At 38.1% G+C, this 15,286-nt stretch overlaps 2 protein-coding genes across 3 annotated transcripts in view; one reads left to right on the top strand and one right to left on the bottom strand.

Moving 5' to 3' along the window:
• The window catches only part of LOC117528620 (axin-2-like), a 510,972-nt gene extending 502,387 nt beyond the window's left edge, over positions 1-8,585 (bottom strand). Inside the window, exons 1-3 of the mRNA XM_034191241.1 lie at positions 8,520-8,585; positions 8,152-8,256; positions 922-1,112 (exon numbers count right to left, since the gene is read on the bottom strand). Coding sequence (XP_034047132.1) covers positions 922-1,112; positions 8,152-8,251 — 291 coding nt within the window. The 5' untranslated portion in view covers positions 8,252-8,256; positions 8,520-8,585. The remainder of the gene's footprint in view (positions 1-921; positions 1,113-8,151; positions 8,257-8,519) is intronic.
• A 2,382-nt stretch (positions 8,586-10,967) lies between these two features.
• si:ch73-374l24.1 (protein kinase C alpha type) overlaps positions 10,968-15,286 on the top strand; it is a 520,295-nt gene continuing 515,976 nt past the window's right edge. The window contains exon 1 of one of the 2 annotated variants that reach the window (XM_034189672.1): positions 10,968-11,234. In XM_034189672.1, coding sequence (XP_034045563.1) covers positions 11,071-11,234 — 164 coding nt within the window. In that variant the 5' untranslated portion in view covers positions 10,968-11,070. The remainder of the gene's footprint in view (positions 11,235-15,286) is intronic. The other variant, XM_034189673.1, reaches the window with a different exon arrangement.

A 15,286-nucleotide genomic window follows, 5' to 3' on the forward strand; every position in this document is an offset into this window, starting at 1 on the left:
TGGCGAGCCGCGTCGAGCCTCTGAAAGGCATTGACTTGCCGTGGGGCAGTATTGTGGCGTGGTGCATCTGCTTGTGGTGTTACAGCTATGATGATCATAATAATTCACATACATTATCTAACCATTGGGAAGGAATGACAAGGTGTCTGTAATATAACGTTTATTATGGATATAACACCCTGTTCAGATGTGTGCGCTGCTCCTCGGCTCTGTGATGCATTGACTCACAGTGACACACAGTGCTCTCGGTTTGATTGTGCAATGTTCACATCTAGTTCACAAGATGTAAGCCTGCTATAGACATTACACATGACAATATTTCCTTTGCGCAATCCGAACAGGATGCATGGGGGGTACAGTCTGGGACATGCCAGCAGGATTAGACGTGCCTGACCATGGCAAATGTCTCTCAAGCGCGATCAGACTGTTCTGAATGCTGTTTTGACACTGTGAGAGTATTCAAAATGCAGTCAGGCTGCAGTTAGAGTCCACCTCATCTGCTGTTTGATATTTTTATATTCAACTGCGCTACAAATGTTTTGAACATGAGCAAAACATTTCGGGTGGCCGCATGACAGTGCCCAACTGTTTAGACTGCTCTGAGATTGCTGTCTGATGTTTCCGAATGCACCACGACACGTCCGGAATGTGGGTCGAATTTTCATTTGGGGGGGGGGGGTGGGGGGTGGGGGTGAATTTGGCCTCTAGTGTGGTATAAGGTATCACTGCAAATATACCGAATACGGAATATACCATAGTGTAAAAAAAGGGACTATCTCTAGGAGTGAAACCCTACATGGAAATACAGCAATGGTACTAATTTGATGAATCAATGGGGTTTTTTTTCTTCCAAATTACAAGTTTATGAATAAGTTGCAATTTGAAGAATCATTCATATTTCTATTTCATGCACAATCTTACCATGTAGGTAGGGAGTGTGTTGAGACTGCCAGGCTCTGGTCTGCTGGTGAAAGGCCATTCCAGAGCCCCTTTTTTAAGCATGTGCAGAAGGACACGGGCATATGTGTTACGCTTCGCCCGTCCTATCACCCCGGAGCCACACGTAACTGGGTCACACAATTTCCTTATCCATACGGCACAAAGCTGGCGCTCTGAAGTCAATGAAAGAGAATGTAAGTGTAAAAAAATTTGTCAGTATCTCTTGGTGTTCTTAATTACAGGGGATTACATTTGTCTTAAAAATCATAAACTTTCTCGGGTATCCAATGAAATCAATACAATTAAGTATAAAAATATTTGGTCTTATAATATTAACATTTTTTTTTTATTATTATTATTTCAGCATAAACATGATTAAAATGAATTTGCTTTTCTTTTATACAAGGTACAAATAAATGACTGCTGTTGTCCATCAGAGGGCTGAATGTATTTCTCGGAGACCTAAGATGAGTATTACAACCCCTGGCAAAAATTATGGAATCACCGGCCTCGGAGGATGTTCATTCAGTTGTTTAATTTTATAGAAAAAAAGCAGATCACAGACATGACACAAAACTAAAGTCATTTCAAATGGCAACTTTCTGGCTTTAGGAAACACTATAAGAAATCAGGAAAAAAAATTGTGGCAGTCAGTAATGGTTACTTTTTTAGACCAAGCAGAGGGAAAAAAATATGGAATCACTCAATTCTGAGGAAAAAATTATGGAATCATGAAAAACAAAAGAACGCTCCAACACATCACTAGTATTTTGTTGCACCACCTCTGGCTTTTATAACAGCTTGCAGTCTCTGAGGCATGGACTTAATGAGTGACAAACAGTACTCTTCATCAATCTGGCTCCAACTTTCTCTGATTGCTGTTGCCAGATCAGCTTTGCAGGTTGGAGCCTTGTCATGGACCATTTTCTTCAACTTTCACCAAAGATTTTCAATTGGATTAAGATCTGGACTATTTGCAGGCCATGACATTGACCCTGTGTGTCTTTTTGCAAGGAATGTTTTCACAGTTTTTGCTCTATGGCAAGATGCATTATCATCTTGAAAAATGATTTCATCATCCCCAAACATCCTTTCAATTGATGGGATAAGAAAAGTGTCCAAAATATCAACGTAAACTTGTGCATTTATTGATAATGTAATGACAGCCACCTCCCCAGTGCCTTTACCTGACATGCAGCCCCATATCATCAATGACTGTGGAAATTTACATGTTCTCTTCAGGCAGTCATCTTTATAAATCTCATTGGAATGGCACCAAACAAAAGTTCCAGCATCATCACCTTGCCCAGTGCAGATTCGAAATTCATCACTGAATATGACTTTCATCCAGTCATCCACAGTCCACGATTGCTTTTCCTTAGCCCACTGTAACCTTGTTTTTTTCTGTTTAGGTGTTAATGATGGCTTTCATTTAGCTTTTCTGTATGTAAATCCCATTTCCTTTAGGCGGTTTCTTACAGTTCGGTCACAGATGTTGACTCCAGTTTCCTCCCATTTGTTCCTCATTTGTTTTGTTGTGCATTTTCGATTTTTGAGACATATTGCTTTAAGTTTTCTGTCTTGATGCTTTGATGTCTTCCTTGGTCTACCAGTATGTTTGCCTTTAACAACCTTCCCATGTTGTTTGTATTTGGTCCAGAGTTTAGACACAGCTGACTGTGAACAACCAACATCTTTTGCAACATTGCGTGATGATTTACCCTCTTTTAAGGGTTTGATAATCCTGTCCTTTGTTTCAATTGACATCTCTCGGGTTGGAGCCATGATTCATGTCAGTCCACTTGGTGCAACAGCTCTCCAAGGTGTGATCACTCCTTTTTAGATGCAGACTAACGAGCACATCTGATTTGATGCAGGTGTTAGTTTTGGGGATGAAAATTTACAGGGTGATTCCTCAATTTATTCCTCAGAATTGAGTGAGTCCATATTTTTTTCCCTCTGCTTGGTCTAAAAAAGTAACCGTTACTGACTGCCACAATTTTTTTTCTTGGATTTCTTATAGTGTTTCTTAAAGCCAGAAAGTTGCCATTTGAAATGACTTTAGTTTTGTGTCATGTCTGTGATCTGCTTTTTTTTTTACAAAATTAAACAACTGAATGAACATCCTCCGAGGTCGGTGATTCCATAATTTTTGCCAGGGGTTGTACTAGATGATGTTATCTCCCATTTCAAGCAGACGAAAGAAAAACAATCCAGAGATGGCATTGATATGATGTGCACCATCAGATTGAAAATCCAAACGATAGAAACACATTAGCTGTGATTGAATAGTCCATTTTGCTCAAGTCGGTTCCTAACTGAAGGAAATGACCCAGAAATATGAAAGTAGCAGCCATAAGAGCTGTTCAAATTCTATAAATGCTAATTATCAATCGTCTGGCCCCTCTTTACAAACTTCAACCTCTAAAAAAAAAAAAAAAAAACTGTTTGGATCCACTCACATTTATCAGTTGTGAAGAAGCAAGGTAGCCACCAAAATTGGAGCAACTTTAACTTTTGACCCCTGTACAAAATGAAACTGACCTTTTGTTACCATTCTTGCTGTTTTTATCCCGTAACTCCATAGAATTCAATCACAGATAGTCCAAACTATACCTTTTTGGAATCTTTATGATCAGGCAAATAATGTGCACTACAGTACAGGTTTGTAAATATATGAAAAAATTTGTGGGTGATTCTTAGACTACGGGCACTTATTATGTCCTTTGATCATATTGTATGAAAAACAGAAAAAAGGGGAAATTTCACACTTTTATAGTTATCTTTACAGTGAAAGTGTTTTAAGAAATTTGTTCTAGTAGTCTATGATGACTTTTTCACCTTTTTTCAGCATCATTATATGCAAATATTGCCGTTTTGTGCTTGTCCCACACCCAGACTTTTGATCTTCAATGATAAAAATAAATGGTAAAAAAAACGTTTTTTTCTAATGTTTTAAAATATCTCTGAATAAAATATCAGTAAAATAATCAAAACATAACTGGGGTATTCAATGTCAAACAACTGTTGTGATTTTTTTAAACAAAATGTAGGTGTCCCACACTATTGCCGTAATTTCCACCACAACACTGTAATGTCCCTTTAAACAGTTTGTATGAAAGATTGTTTGGGTAGTTCCTATGGAGATAAACAATGACATCAGAGCACATGTATATAGCGCCAAATCACAACAAACAGTTGCCCCAAGGCACTTTATATTGTAAGGCAACGGTGTGGTGGAAATTACATTTACAAGGCCAATAGTGCCCCTAGTTAAAGAATCACCCTTGTAGAGGTTAGGCCATGTGTTGAACTTAGAAAATCAAATATAAAATAAAATTTGTGCACCAAATTCATGTTTTCCCAGATTCAAGCTGTATCTTGTACTGTAATAATGCAATTACTACTCTAAAATAACTGTACAGAGTACATAAAAAGCACATATCATGACTATAACTGAGGGCTACAGGGCCTTAAAACCAATATTAGCTAGAGTCATTCAGAGAACATAATAAAAACAATCATAACATTTCTTAAAACAATTTATGCAGTATGGTGATACTATGAATTCAGGCAAACTCTTCCAGAGGAGACAATCTTATTACTGACGAAAGATTTTCTGTGATTACAGCAGCATCTCTAAAATTTTAACATAATGTGACCCCATAAGATTCATATTATTGTTTGATGAAGACAATTCCAGCATAACCTATATGCCTCTAATGAGTTATTCTACAGTTTTCCAGTGTTGTCAGCCTTAGCTCATTTGATCTTGATTCGTAATCCAAGGCAGCTAATTCTGCGACTAACCTTTCAGCATATCTACATTGTACGCAATAGTTAATGTATGGATGAACACAAGTTTTGTACAAGATAAACAATAATTTTCTGTCTATAAAAGAAAATGTACACTTGATTAAACCTAGTACACTGTCAGCTTTCACTGTTACGCAACTTATACATTTAGAGAATGACAAAGTATGAGTAACCAATATCCCTGTTTGATACTGTGGATCATCATATTTTACTCGATAGGGTGGAGAATTATTTTGGGATTACTGTAAGTGCCCTTGCGTGGTTGACGTCATACCTGTTCAGTCAGTTTCATTGTGTTTTGTACATAACACTACTTCTAATCTTAGGGATATGAAGTTTGTGGTTCCACAGGGAACTGTTTTGGGCCCCCTGCTTTTTTCCCTGTACGTAGCACCCCTTGGGCATATAATGCGGAGTTTTGGGATTGCCTTTCATTGCTATGCTGATGATACTCAATTATACATGCTGATAACTGCTGGTAATCTCAGTCAAATAAAATCTTTAGAAGATTGTCTTGCATCAATGAGAAGTTGAATGTCGAGTAACTTCCTACTTTTAAACCCTGATAAGACTGAAATGATGTTTTTTTTGGTCCAGCGAGGCATCAGCATCAATTTGACCAGCTAGCTCTTAGCTTGGGTTCGTGTGTTATACATCATACGACAAAGTGAGGAATCTTGGGGTAATTTTTGATCTGATGCTGTTGTTTGACCTCCACATTAGAGACATCATGAGGACTGCTTTCTTCCATTTGCAAAATATATTGAGGATTCGTCCCATCCTGTCTATGGATGATGCTGAGACTTTGATACATGCATTTATCTCTGCAAGATTTGATTATTGTAATGCTTTGTTTTCTGGTTTGCCACAGTCCAGTACCAGGGGTCTTCAACTGGTTCAAAATGCTCCTGCCAGGCTCTTGACACAAAGCAGGTTTGATCATATTACCTAAATTTTGGCATCTCTTCACTGGCTACCTGTCTCTGTGAGGTCGGATTTTAAGGTTTTGCTATTGGCCTACAGAGTTGTTCATGGACTGACACCGGCCTATCTGGCTGAATTAGTTAAACCTTATGTACCGGCCCGTAATTTGCATTCATGGGATGCAGGACTGCTGTTTCCCAAGAGTGAGGAAAAGGTCTGAGGGACCGGGAGCCTTTTCATACCGTGCTCCCGTTTTTTGGAATGCCCTCCCGGCCTCAGTGAGACTTTCAGATTTTGTGGAGACTTTTAAAAAAAATACTAAAGACACATCTTTTTAGAAAGTCTTATGGCTTGGATCCTTTTTAAATTCTTTTAAGTTCTTTTACTCTTTATTGTGTTTTACTGTGTACTTATAATTGTGTTTTTGATGTATTAATTTAATTTTTTTTATTATTTTATATTGTTTTTGAGCTGTTTTTATGTGAGACGCCTTGAGGCGACATTGCGATGTGGCGCAATATAAATTGAAATTGATCCCCAAATGCTCTCTTCATTTACATCAAATACAACCCCTGGCAAAAATTATGGAATCACCGGCCTCGGAGGATGTTCATTCAGTTGTTTAATTTTGTAGAAAAAAAGCAGATCACAGACATGACACAAAACTAAAGTCATTTCAAACTGCAACTTTCTGACTTTAAGAAACACTATAAGAAATCAGGAAAAAAATTGTGGCAGTCAGTAACGGTTACTTTTTTAGACCAAGCAGAGGGAAAAAAAAATATAGAATCACTCAATTTTGAGGAAAAAATTATGGAATCATGAAAAACAAAAGAACGCTCCAACACATCACTAGTATTTTGTTGCACCGCCTCTGGCTTTTATAACAGCTTGCAGTCTCTGAGGCATGGACTTAATGAGTGACAAACAGTACTGTTCATCAATCTGGCTCCAACTTTCTCTGATTGCTGTTGCCAGATCAGCTTTGCAGGTTGGCGCCTTGTCATGGACCATTTTCTTCAACTTTCACCAAAGATTTTCAATTGGATTAAGATCCAGACTATTTGCAGGCCATGACATTGACCCTATGTGTCTTTTTGCAAGGAATGTTTTCACAGTTTTTGCTCTATGGCAAGATGCATTATCATCTTGAAAAATGATTTCATCATCCCCAAACATCCTTTCAATTGATGGGATAAGAAAAGTGTCCAAAATATCAACGTAAACTTGTGCCTTTATTGATGATGTAATGACAGCCATCTCCCCAGTGCCTTTACCTGACATGCAGCCCCATATCATCAATGACTGTGGAAATTTACATGTTCTCTTCAGGCAGTCATCTTTATAAATCTCATTGGAACGGCACCAAACAAAAGTTCCAGCATCATCACCTTGCCCAATGCAGATTCGAGATTCATCACTGAATATGACTTTCATCCAGTCATCCACAGTCCACGATTGCTTTTCCTTAGCCCATTGTAACCTTGTTTTTTCTGTTTAGGTGTTAATGATGGCTTTCGTTTAGCTTTTCTGTATGTAAATCCCATTTCCTTTAGGCGGTTTCTTACAGTTCGGTCACAGACGTTGACTCCAGTTTCCTCCCATTCGTTCATTTGTTTTGTTGTGCATTTTCGATTTTTGAGACATATTGCTTTACGTTTTCTGTCTTGACGCTTTGATGTCTTCCTTGGTCTACCAGTATGTTTGCCTTTAACAACCTTCCCATGTTGTTTGTATTTGGCCAGAGTTTAGACACAGCTGACTGTGAACAACTAACATCTTTTGTAACATTGCGTGATGATTTACCCTCTTTTAAGAGTTTGATAATCCTCTCCTTTGTTTCAATTGACATCTCGTGTTGGAGCCATGATTCATGTCAGTCCACTTGGTGCAACAGGTCTCCAAGGTGTGATCACTCCTTTTTAGATGCAGACTAACGAGCAGATCTGATTTGATGCAGGTGTTAGTTTTGGGAATGAAAATTTACAGGGTGATTCCATAATTTATTCCTCAGAATTGAGTGAGTCCATATTTTTTTCCCTCTGCTTGGTCTAAAAAAGTAACCGTTACTGACTGCCACAATTTTTTTTTCTTGATTTCTTATAGTGTTTCTTAAAGCCAGAAAGTTGCCATTTGAAATGACTTTAGTTTTGTGTCATGTCTGTGATCTGCTTTTTTTCTACAAAATTAAACAACTGAATGAACATCCTCCAAGGCCGGTGAATCCATAATTATTGCCAGGGGTTGTAGTACTGCACTCTCATTTTGTCCCAGAAACAGAAAAGTTCAAAGAATTCACAGAAAGACCAATACTGCCACAACATGTCCACGAAGGGTGAACGTGACCTTCTGTCCACAACTGTATGTTTACAGTTGCATAAAACGGCATATGCTCATCTTGATTCACAGAAATAACAAAACAGTTTGCAGATCATTGAATTATTATAGTTTGGAGATTAAAACCACTCTTACCTGTCTTGTTGGGGTGCTTAAGCACTACCGGTTTGATGTCTGCTAGAAAATTGTTAAACTCTGTATCCAGTTTTTCCAACGAGTCCTCGTTTTTCATCATTGCGACTGCAAAGACAAACAAAGCAACCTTCAGCTAGCTGCGATGCATATTAAAATATTAATCAGGACATTACAAAGTGCCCTGATGCTGTCAACTAGCTGAAATATGTCGCTAGTTGACAAATGTTAGCTCAAAGCATTAGCAAACAAATACACACGATACAACAAGCTAACACAAGCGTGTACTTTTTAGAAGGTAATACAAATACAGCTTAAAGGACACTACGTGCATTAAAATTAATCAAATGTACGTTTAAAAAGTTATTTACTCTGAATCCTGATTTGACGTGAGACCGTGAAGAATTCAAAAGCCGAGCGTCGTCGCGCTGTACATGACTTCCGGTTACGTAGGAAGCGTCACACGGTTGCCATAGCGATTCTTTCGGCACTACAGTAAAAGCTGACCAAAAATAATAAATTGTATATTATGTTGGTGAGAAGAAAACTTGTTTTGCATTGGGTTCCACTGTGGACCACAATGTGAAAAAGTCTGTCTTTCTTGTTTTATCCTTATTTTATTTATGTGCCTCTATTTTATTGATTTTTTGTTTGTTTTTATAAATGCGGTTTTCTGTGATAAACGCCAAATCAATCATTCAATCAATTCCGATATTTCAGTGTTTACTGTAAAAGTAATTGTAACATTTTTACCTCTCATGTTTGGTATTTTTCGTACTCTCCAATCTTGAGTCTTTTACCTTTCTTTCTTTTCCAAAGATTTTGATTTTTTTTCTTTACGTAAAGTGCTATTAATTATTATTATTTTGTTTTTGCTGCGAACTTATCTCATGCTTATTGATGTCAAAATAGAATTCGACAGCTTGAGGAGTAACATTAAGTAAGAAGCTGAAATATTCCACTTTATTCTGGTTTCCACAAGTTTGTTTTTTTTGTTTTTTTTTTTTGGTTAGCACTTACCTGCAAAAAACAACATGGCCGCACGGTGGCGCACAACACTCACAGTTTAAACATGGACTGCAAGAGCCGAAGAGCAGTGCTGCCTTCCGGTACTCCTCGAATATTCCTACATTCCAGCATTCCTTGTTAGATGCGCTATTTTACGAGATTATCCGTCTCCCTTATCCAATAAATCACAAACAATTTTTTTTCTAAAACCTTGATGTCTTTGCAGTATGAAATGAGTGGTTATGAAATAAATTTCAATGTTTTAGGTGCATTTAACCCGTGTTTTGTACAACACAGGTTATCTTGAAAAATCTCAAAGATTAACATCTACACAACAAAACCAAATTCTGGTTTTGTTATGTACAATATTATTCTTTGAGACGTGTTGCAAGCATCCATTTCAAAATGAACAAATGTTTGCACAAAAACAAAGTTTATCAGTTTGAACATTAAATATCTTGTCTTTGTGGTGTATTCAATTGAATATAGTTTGAAGAGGATTTGCAAATCATTGTATTCTGTTTTTATTTACATTTTACAGAATGTCCCAACTTCACTGGAATTGGGGCTGTAATATTGAAAAGCCCATTTGATGTGCATTTTGCATTATATCTCAATCAAAAGTGCCTCAGTCACTCATTTTTCTTTTATGGATTTACCTACAGCACTAAAATTGGATGGAGGTTCCAATTTTAAAATTGTGCAATTTTAAATTGTGCAAAGCAAAGATAATCAATGTTCTGTGAAAATGATTGAAATTGAAAAAGTATATTAAAAAAAAACACCCCTGCCAATACCACCAAAAAAAAAAAAAAAAAAGTTCGGTTCAAGTGCATAAATTAAATACATACCCCTGACATTTGATCACATCTATTTTAACTAATGAAAAGCCACTTCTTACAGGATTTTGACCTTGAAAAGTTTTTCCAAGGTAAACTTCTGTGGAACTGGCGGAGGTTTGCGCTCCAGTTTTTAATATGTTTAGGTATGTACTTTGTAAAACCTAAATTCAAGACATAGTTCATAAAATTAGGGTCATTTCTGACACTGTGATGGTGCATACTGCTAAAAAAAATGCAAATTTGCAAATACTGCAAATTAATAATAATGCATTTTTCTGCTTTTTCAGGTGAAAGCACACAAGCAAACTATCACAACTATCCATTTCATGATCCACAGAGCCAAAAAGTTAAGAAAAAATATGGTTATGATTTGTTGAACAGGGCGCAGGAAATATTGAAATATATAGACCTCTAAGGTTTGCTGCAGCACTATGAACAGAAACTCAAACAACTGATACAATGTTGTTGGGGAACATTTTGATGTGTGCCAATTTACAAAAACGAAATAAAGGTGAAATAATAAAGAGCATCAAAAATAAAACTTCACAATAATTTTAATTTTAAACAAAAATCAGAATTTCCCTCTTATCCGTTTGTTTTTGCGACTGCACACAGTTCATATGTAATTTCACACCGGGGTTGTTATCACAGTATTATTATTTCTGTTATTGTGTTCATAATTACTATTATTGCGTTGGTTTCACAGTTAATGTGATTTTAATGTCATTAATCATAATAGTGATTAAATTTAACATGTTAAATTTCAAAACAGTTAATACAAATGACATTACTACTACTACTGACATATTACGGGTAATAACATTATGATAGTCACTGTTACCTCTTTTTTTTTTTCCTAAAGTGGCGCACAACTACAGTGCGGTTGAAAGGTTGTTTTCCGACTGCCAGTGGAGGCAGCGCGGTGACGTCACAGTAGATGAAAAAGAAGCGGTGCCGTGCGCGCGGCTCGGTCACCGGAGCCGTGCGGGCTGTCAGCGGCGCATTCACGCACCTGTCAGAGCGACACTCGGCTAAACGTCCGGCTCTACCGTACTTTCTGGTCTTTTCTATTATGGCCGACCTTTTGCAGTACAATGACTCCGCTGGAGTTGGGAACCGTTTCGCCCGTAAAGGTGCTTTGCGGCAGAAAAACGTCCACGAAGTGAAAAACCACAAATTTATCGCGCGGTTTTTCAAGCAGCCGACGTTCTGCAGCCACTGCACAGACTTCATATGGTAAGAATAACGGACACCAGCCTCTGCGGTCACTGCCTAGTTTTCTGAAAATAAAACATTTACACGCTCCTTAAGACATGAAAATTCAGTAAGGTATATCTTATGCAACCCCTGGCAAAAATTATGGAATCACTGGCCTCGGAGGATGTTCATTCAGTTGTTTAATTTTGTAGAAAAAAAGCAGATCACAGACATGACACAAAACTAAAGTCATTTCAAATGGCAACTTTCTGGCTTTAAGAAACACTATAAGAAATCAGGAAAAAAAAATTGTGGCAGTCAGTAACGGTTACTTTTTTAGACCAAGCAGAGGGAAAAATATGGAATCACTCAATTCTGAGGAAAAAATTATGGAATCATGAAAACAAAAGAACGCTCCAACACATCACTAGTATTTTGTTGCACCACCTCTGGCTTTTATAACAGCTTGCGTGTCTCTGAGGCATGGACTTAATGAGTGACAAACAGTACTCTTCGTCAGTCTGGCTCCAACTTTCTCTGATTGCTGTTGCCAAATCAGCTTTGCAGGTTAGAGCCTTGTCATGGACCATTTTCTTCAACTTCCACCAAAGATTTTCAATTGGATTAAGATCCGGACTATTTGCAGGCCATGACATTGACCCTATGTGTCTTTTTGCAAGGAATGTTTTCACAGTTTTTGCTCTATGGCAAGATGCATTATCATCTTGAGAAATGATTTCACCATCCCCAAACATCCTTTCAAATGATGGGATAAGAAAAGTGTCCAAAATATCAACGTAAACTTGTGCATTTATTGATGATGTAATGACAGCCATCTCCCCAGTGCCTTTACCTGACATACAGCCCCATATCATCAATGACTGTGGAAATTTACATGTTCTCTTCAGGCAGTCATCTTTATAAATCTCATTGGAAAGGCACCAAACAAAAGTTCCAGCATCATCACCTTGCCCAATGCAGATTCGAGATTCATCACTGAATATGACTTTCATCCAGTCATCCACAGTCCACGATTGCTTTTCCTTAGCCCATTGTAACCTTGTTTTTTTCTGTTTAGGTGTTAATGATGGCTTTCGTTTAGCTTTTCTGTATGTAAATCCCATTTCCTTTAGGCGGTTTCTTACAGTTCGGTCACAGATGTTGACTCCAGTTTCCTCCCATTCGTTCCTCATTTGTTTTGTTGTGCATTTTCGATTTGAGACATTGCTTTAAGTTTTCTGTCTTGACGCTTTGATGTCTTCCTTGGTCTACCAGTATGTTTGCCTTTAACTACCTTCCCATGTTCTTTGTATTTGGCCAGAGTTTAGACACAGCTGACTGTGAACAACTAACATCTTTTGCAACATTGCGTGATGATTTACCCTCTTAAGAGTTTGATAATCCTCTCCTTTGTTTCAATTGACATCTCTCGTGTTGGAGCCATGATTCATGTCAGTCCACTTGGTGCAACGGCTCTCCAAGGTGTGATCACTCCTTTTTAGATGCAGACTAACGAGCAGATCTGATTTGATGCAGGTGTTAGTTTTGGAGATGAAAATTTACTGGGTGATTCCATAATTTATTCTTCAGAATTGAGTCCATATTTTTTTCCCCTCTGCTTGGTCTAAAAAAGTAACCATTACTGACTGCCACAATTTGTTTTCCTGATTTCTTATAGTGTTTCTTAAAGCCAGAAAGTTGCCATTTGAAATGACTTTAGTTTTGTGTCATGTCTGTGATCTACTTTTTTTCTACAAAATTAAACAACTGAATGAACATCCTCCGAGGCCGGTGATTCCATAATTATTGCCAGGGGTTGTATATATTATATTCCAATTCTAAGGTCGAACTACGCCAGTATACATGTACACTTTGACAATATTCTGCTAAAAGGAGAACCAAAACACTTTCCTGGGTGGTAGAAAAAAATAATGCTCAATGTTGCCAGATATGATACGATTGTGCAAAGAAGTAACTTCCTAAAATTGTAATTAATTTTTTGTGCTGATCGTTTTTCTTGGTTAAGCAGAGACACACACACACGGGGCAAGTTAGAGGAAATACAAACATATAGTGTTTTATAAGGTGTTGATCCACCACGTGCTGCCAGAACAGGTTCAATGCACCAAGCCTCAGGAACACCATTCTTCTAGTAGATATCGCATGTCACTCTAACACCTTGGTCTTAAATCTCCCTTATAGGCGTTTAAACAGTTTCAAGTCTGGAGGCAGAGCACGAATCACCGTAGACCTCACTTTCATAGTGGTCAAACTGTTCAGTGACCCCTCATGACCTATGGATGGGGGCAATCGTTTAGCATTTAATCAAGATTTTCCTTTAATTTGTTCCCTGTCTGTATTTCACTGAGGTTCTTTCTCTTCATTTTTATCCACATTCATATGGCGGTGTGTAACGGCAACATTGAGGAGTTTGTTTGGTTCTTGCTCAAGGACACTTCAACACAATCAGGTTTGAACCCTTTGACTCTGGTTAGTAGCAAACGTGCTCTGGCTACTAAGCAGGTAGTCAAATCCTGTTTTCAACTACAATGATGACGAACGTACTGTCAGTCACTTTGGAATGTTGTAGAGCTTTTGCAGTTTTTTTAAATATTAAATTATGTAACTGTAGCAATTAGCTGCTTGTTTACTTGTCCTTGTGCGCACTGACGTCACAACACATTGAAACTAAACGACTAAAGTCTGTTAATGGACATACTTACTGATCTGTAATTGATCTAGTACATCTCTTGTCTATAATGATCACAATATTCTTCGCTGCTACATGTCCATAGAAATGTAGCAATTTCAATTTATTTTCATTTATATAGTGCCAAATCACAACAGAGTTGCCTCAAAGCGCTTCACACAGGTAAGGTCTAACCTTACCAACCCCCAGAGCAACAGTGGTAAGGAAAAACTCCCTCTGAGGAAGAAACCTCAAGCAGACCAGACTCAAAGGGGTGACCCTCTGCTTGGGCCATGCTACAAACATAAATTACAGAACAATTCACAGACAAATATACAAGAAATGCTATTGGCGCACAGGACAGGAGGATCGCCAACACGAACACAACTCCCAGCCTGCCAGCATTAAACAACAAGAAAACAGAAATACTAAGGTGATCGCCGGCCACTAGCCCTAAACCTCACTAAAAGACCCAGAATTTAGGTAAAGTTGAGGCCGCGGCCTGCTCCAATTACTAATAAATGAATTAAAAGCGTAAAACAAAACTGTACCAGTATGCTAGCCATATGAAAGAGAAAATAAGTGCGTCTTAAGTCTGGACTTGAAAGTCGCCACAGAATCTGACTGTTTTATTGAAAGTCTGGACTTGAAAGTCGCCACAGAATGACTTTTATTGACGCAGGGAGATCATTCCACAGAACAGGGGCATGATAAGAGAAAGCTCTATAACCCGCAGACTTCACCTTAGGGACACAAAGTAGTCCTGCACCCTGAGAACGTAAAGCCCAGGCCGGTACGTAAGGTTTAATTAGGTCAGCTAGGTAGGGAGGTGCCAGTCCATGAATAATTTTATAGGTTAGTAGCAGAACCTTAAAATCTGATCTCACTGGGACAGGAAGCCAGTGAAGGGATGCCAAAATGGGTGTAATGTGGTCCAACTTTCTGCATCGTGTCAAAAGTCTGGCTGCAGCATTTTGAACCAATTGGAGACCCCTAATGCTAGGCTGCGGTAAACCAGAAAATAGAACATTGCAGTAGTCCAATCTAGAAGAGATAAATGCATGGATCAGGGTCTCGGCATCAGCCATAGATAGGATGGGATGAATCTTCGCTATATTTCGCAGGTGGAAGAAAGCAGTCCTAGTAATATTTCAAATGTGGAGGCCAAAGGACAAAGAAGGATCAAAAATTACCCCAAGGTTCCTCACTTTGTCAGTGTGATGTATGACACACGAGCCGATGCTGAGTGTTAACTGGTCAAATTGATGCCGATGTCTCAGTGGACCAAGAACCATAATTTCAGTCTTAGAGTTTAAAAGTAGGAAGTTTCTAAACATCCAACTTCTCACTGCTGCAAGGCAATCTTCTAAGGATTTTATGTGAACGAGATTACCAGCAGTTA

Source organism: Thalassophryne amazonica, chromosome 16 (genome assembly GCF_902500255.1).
Source record: "Thalassophryne amazonica chromosome 16, fThaAma1.1, whole genome shotgun sequence".
NCBI classification, from domain to species: Eukaryota; Metazoa; Chordata; class Actinopteri; order Batrachoidiformes; family Batrachoididae; genus Thalassophryne; species Thalassophryne amazonica.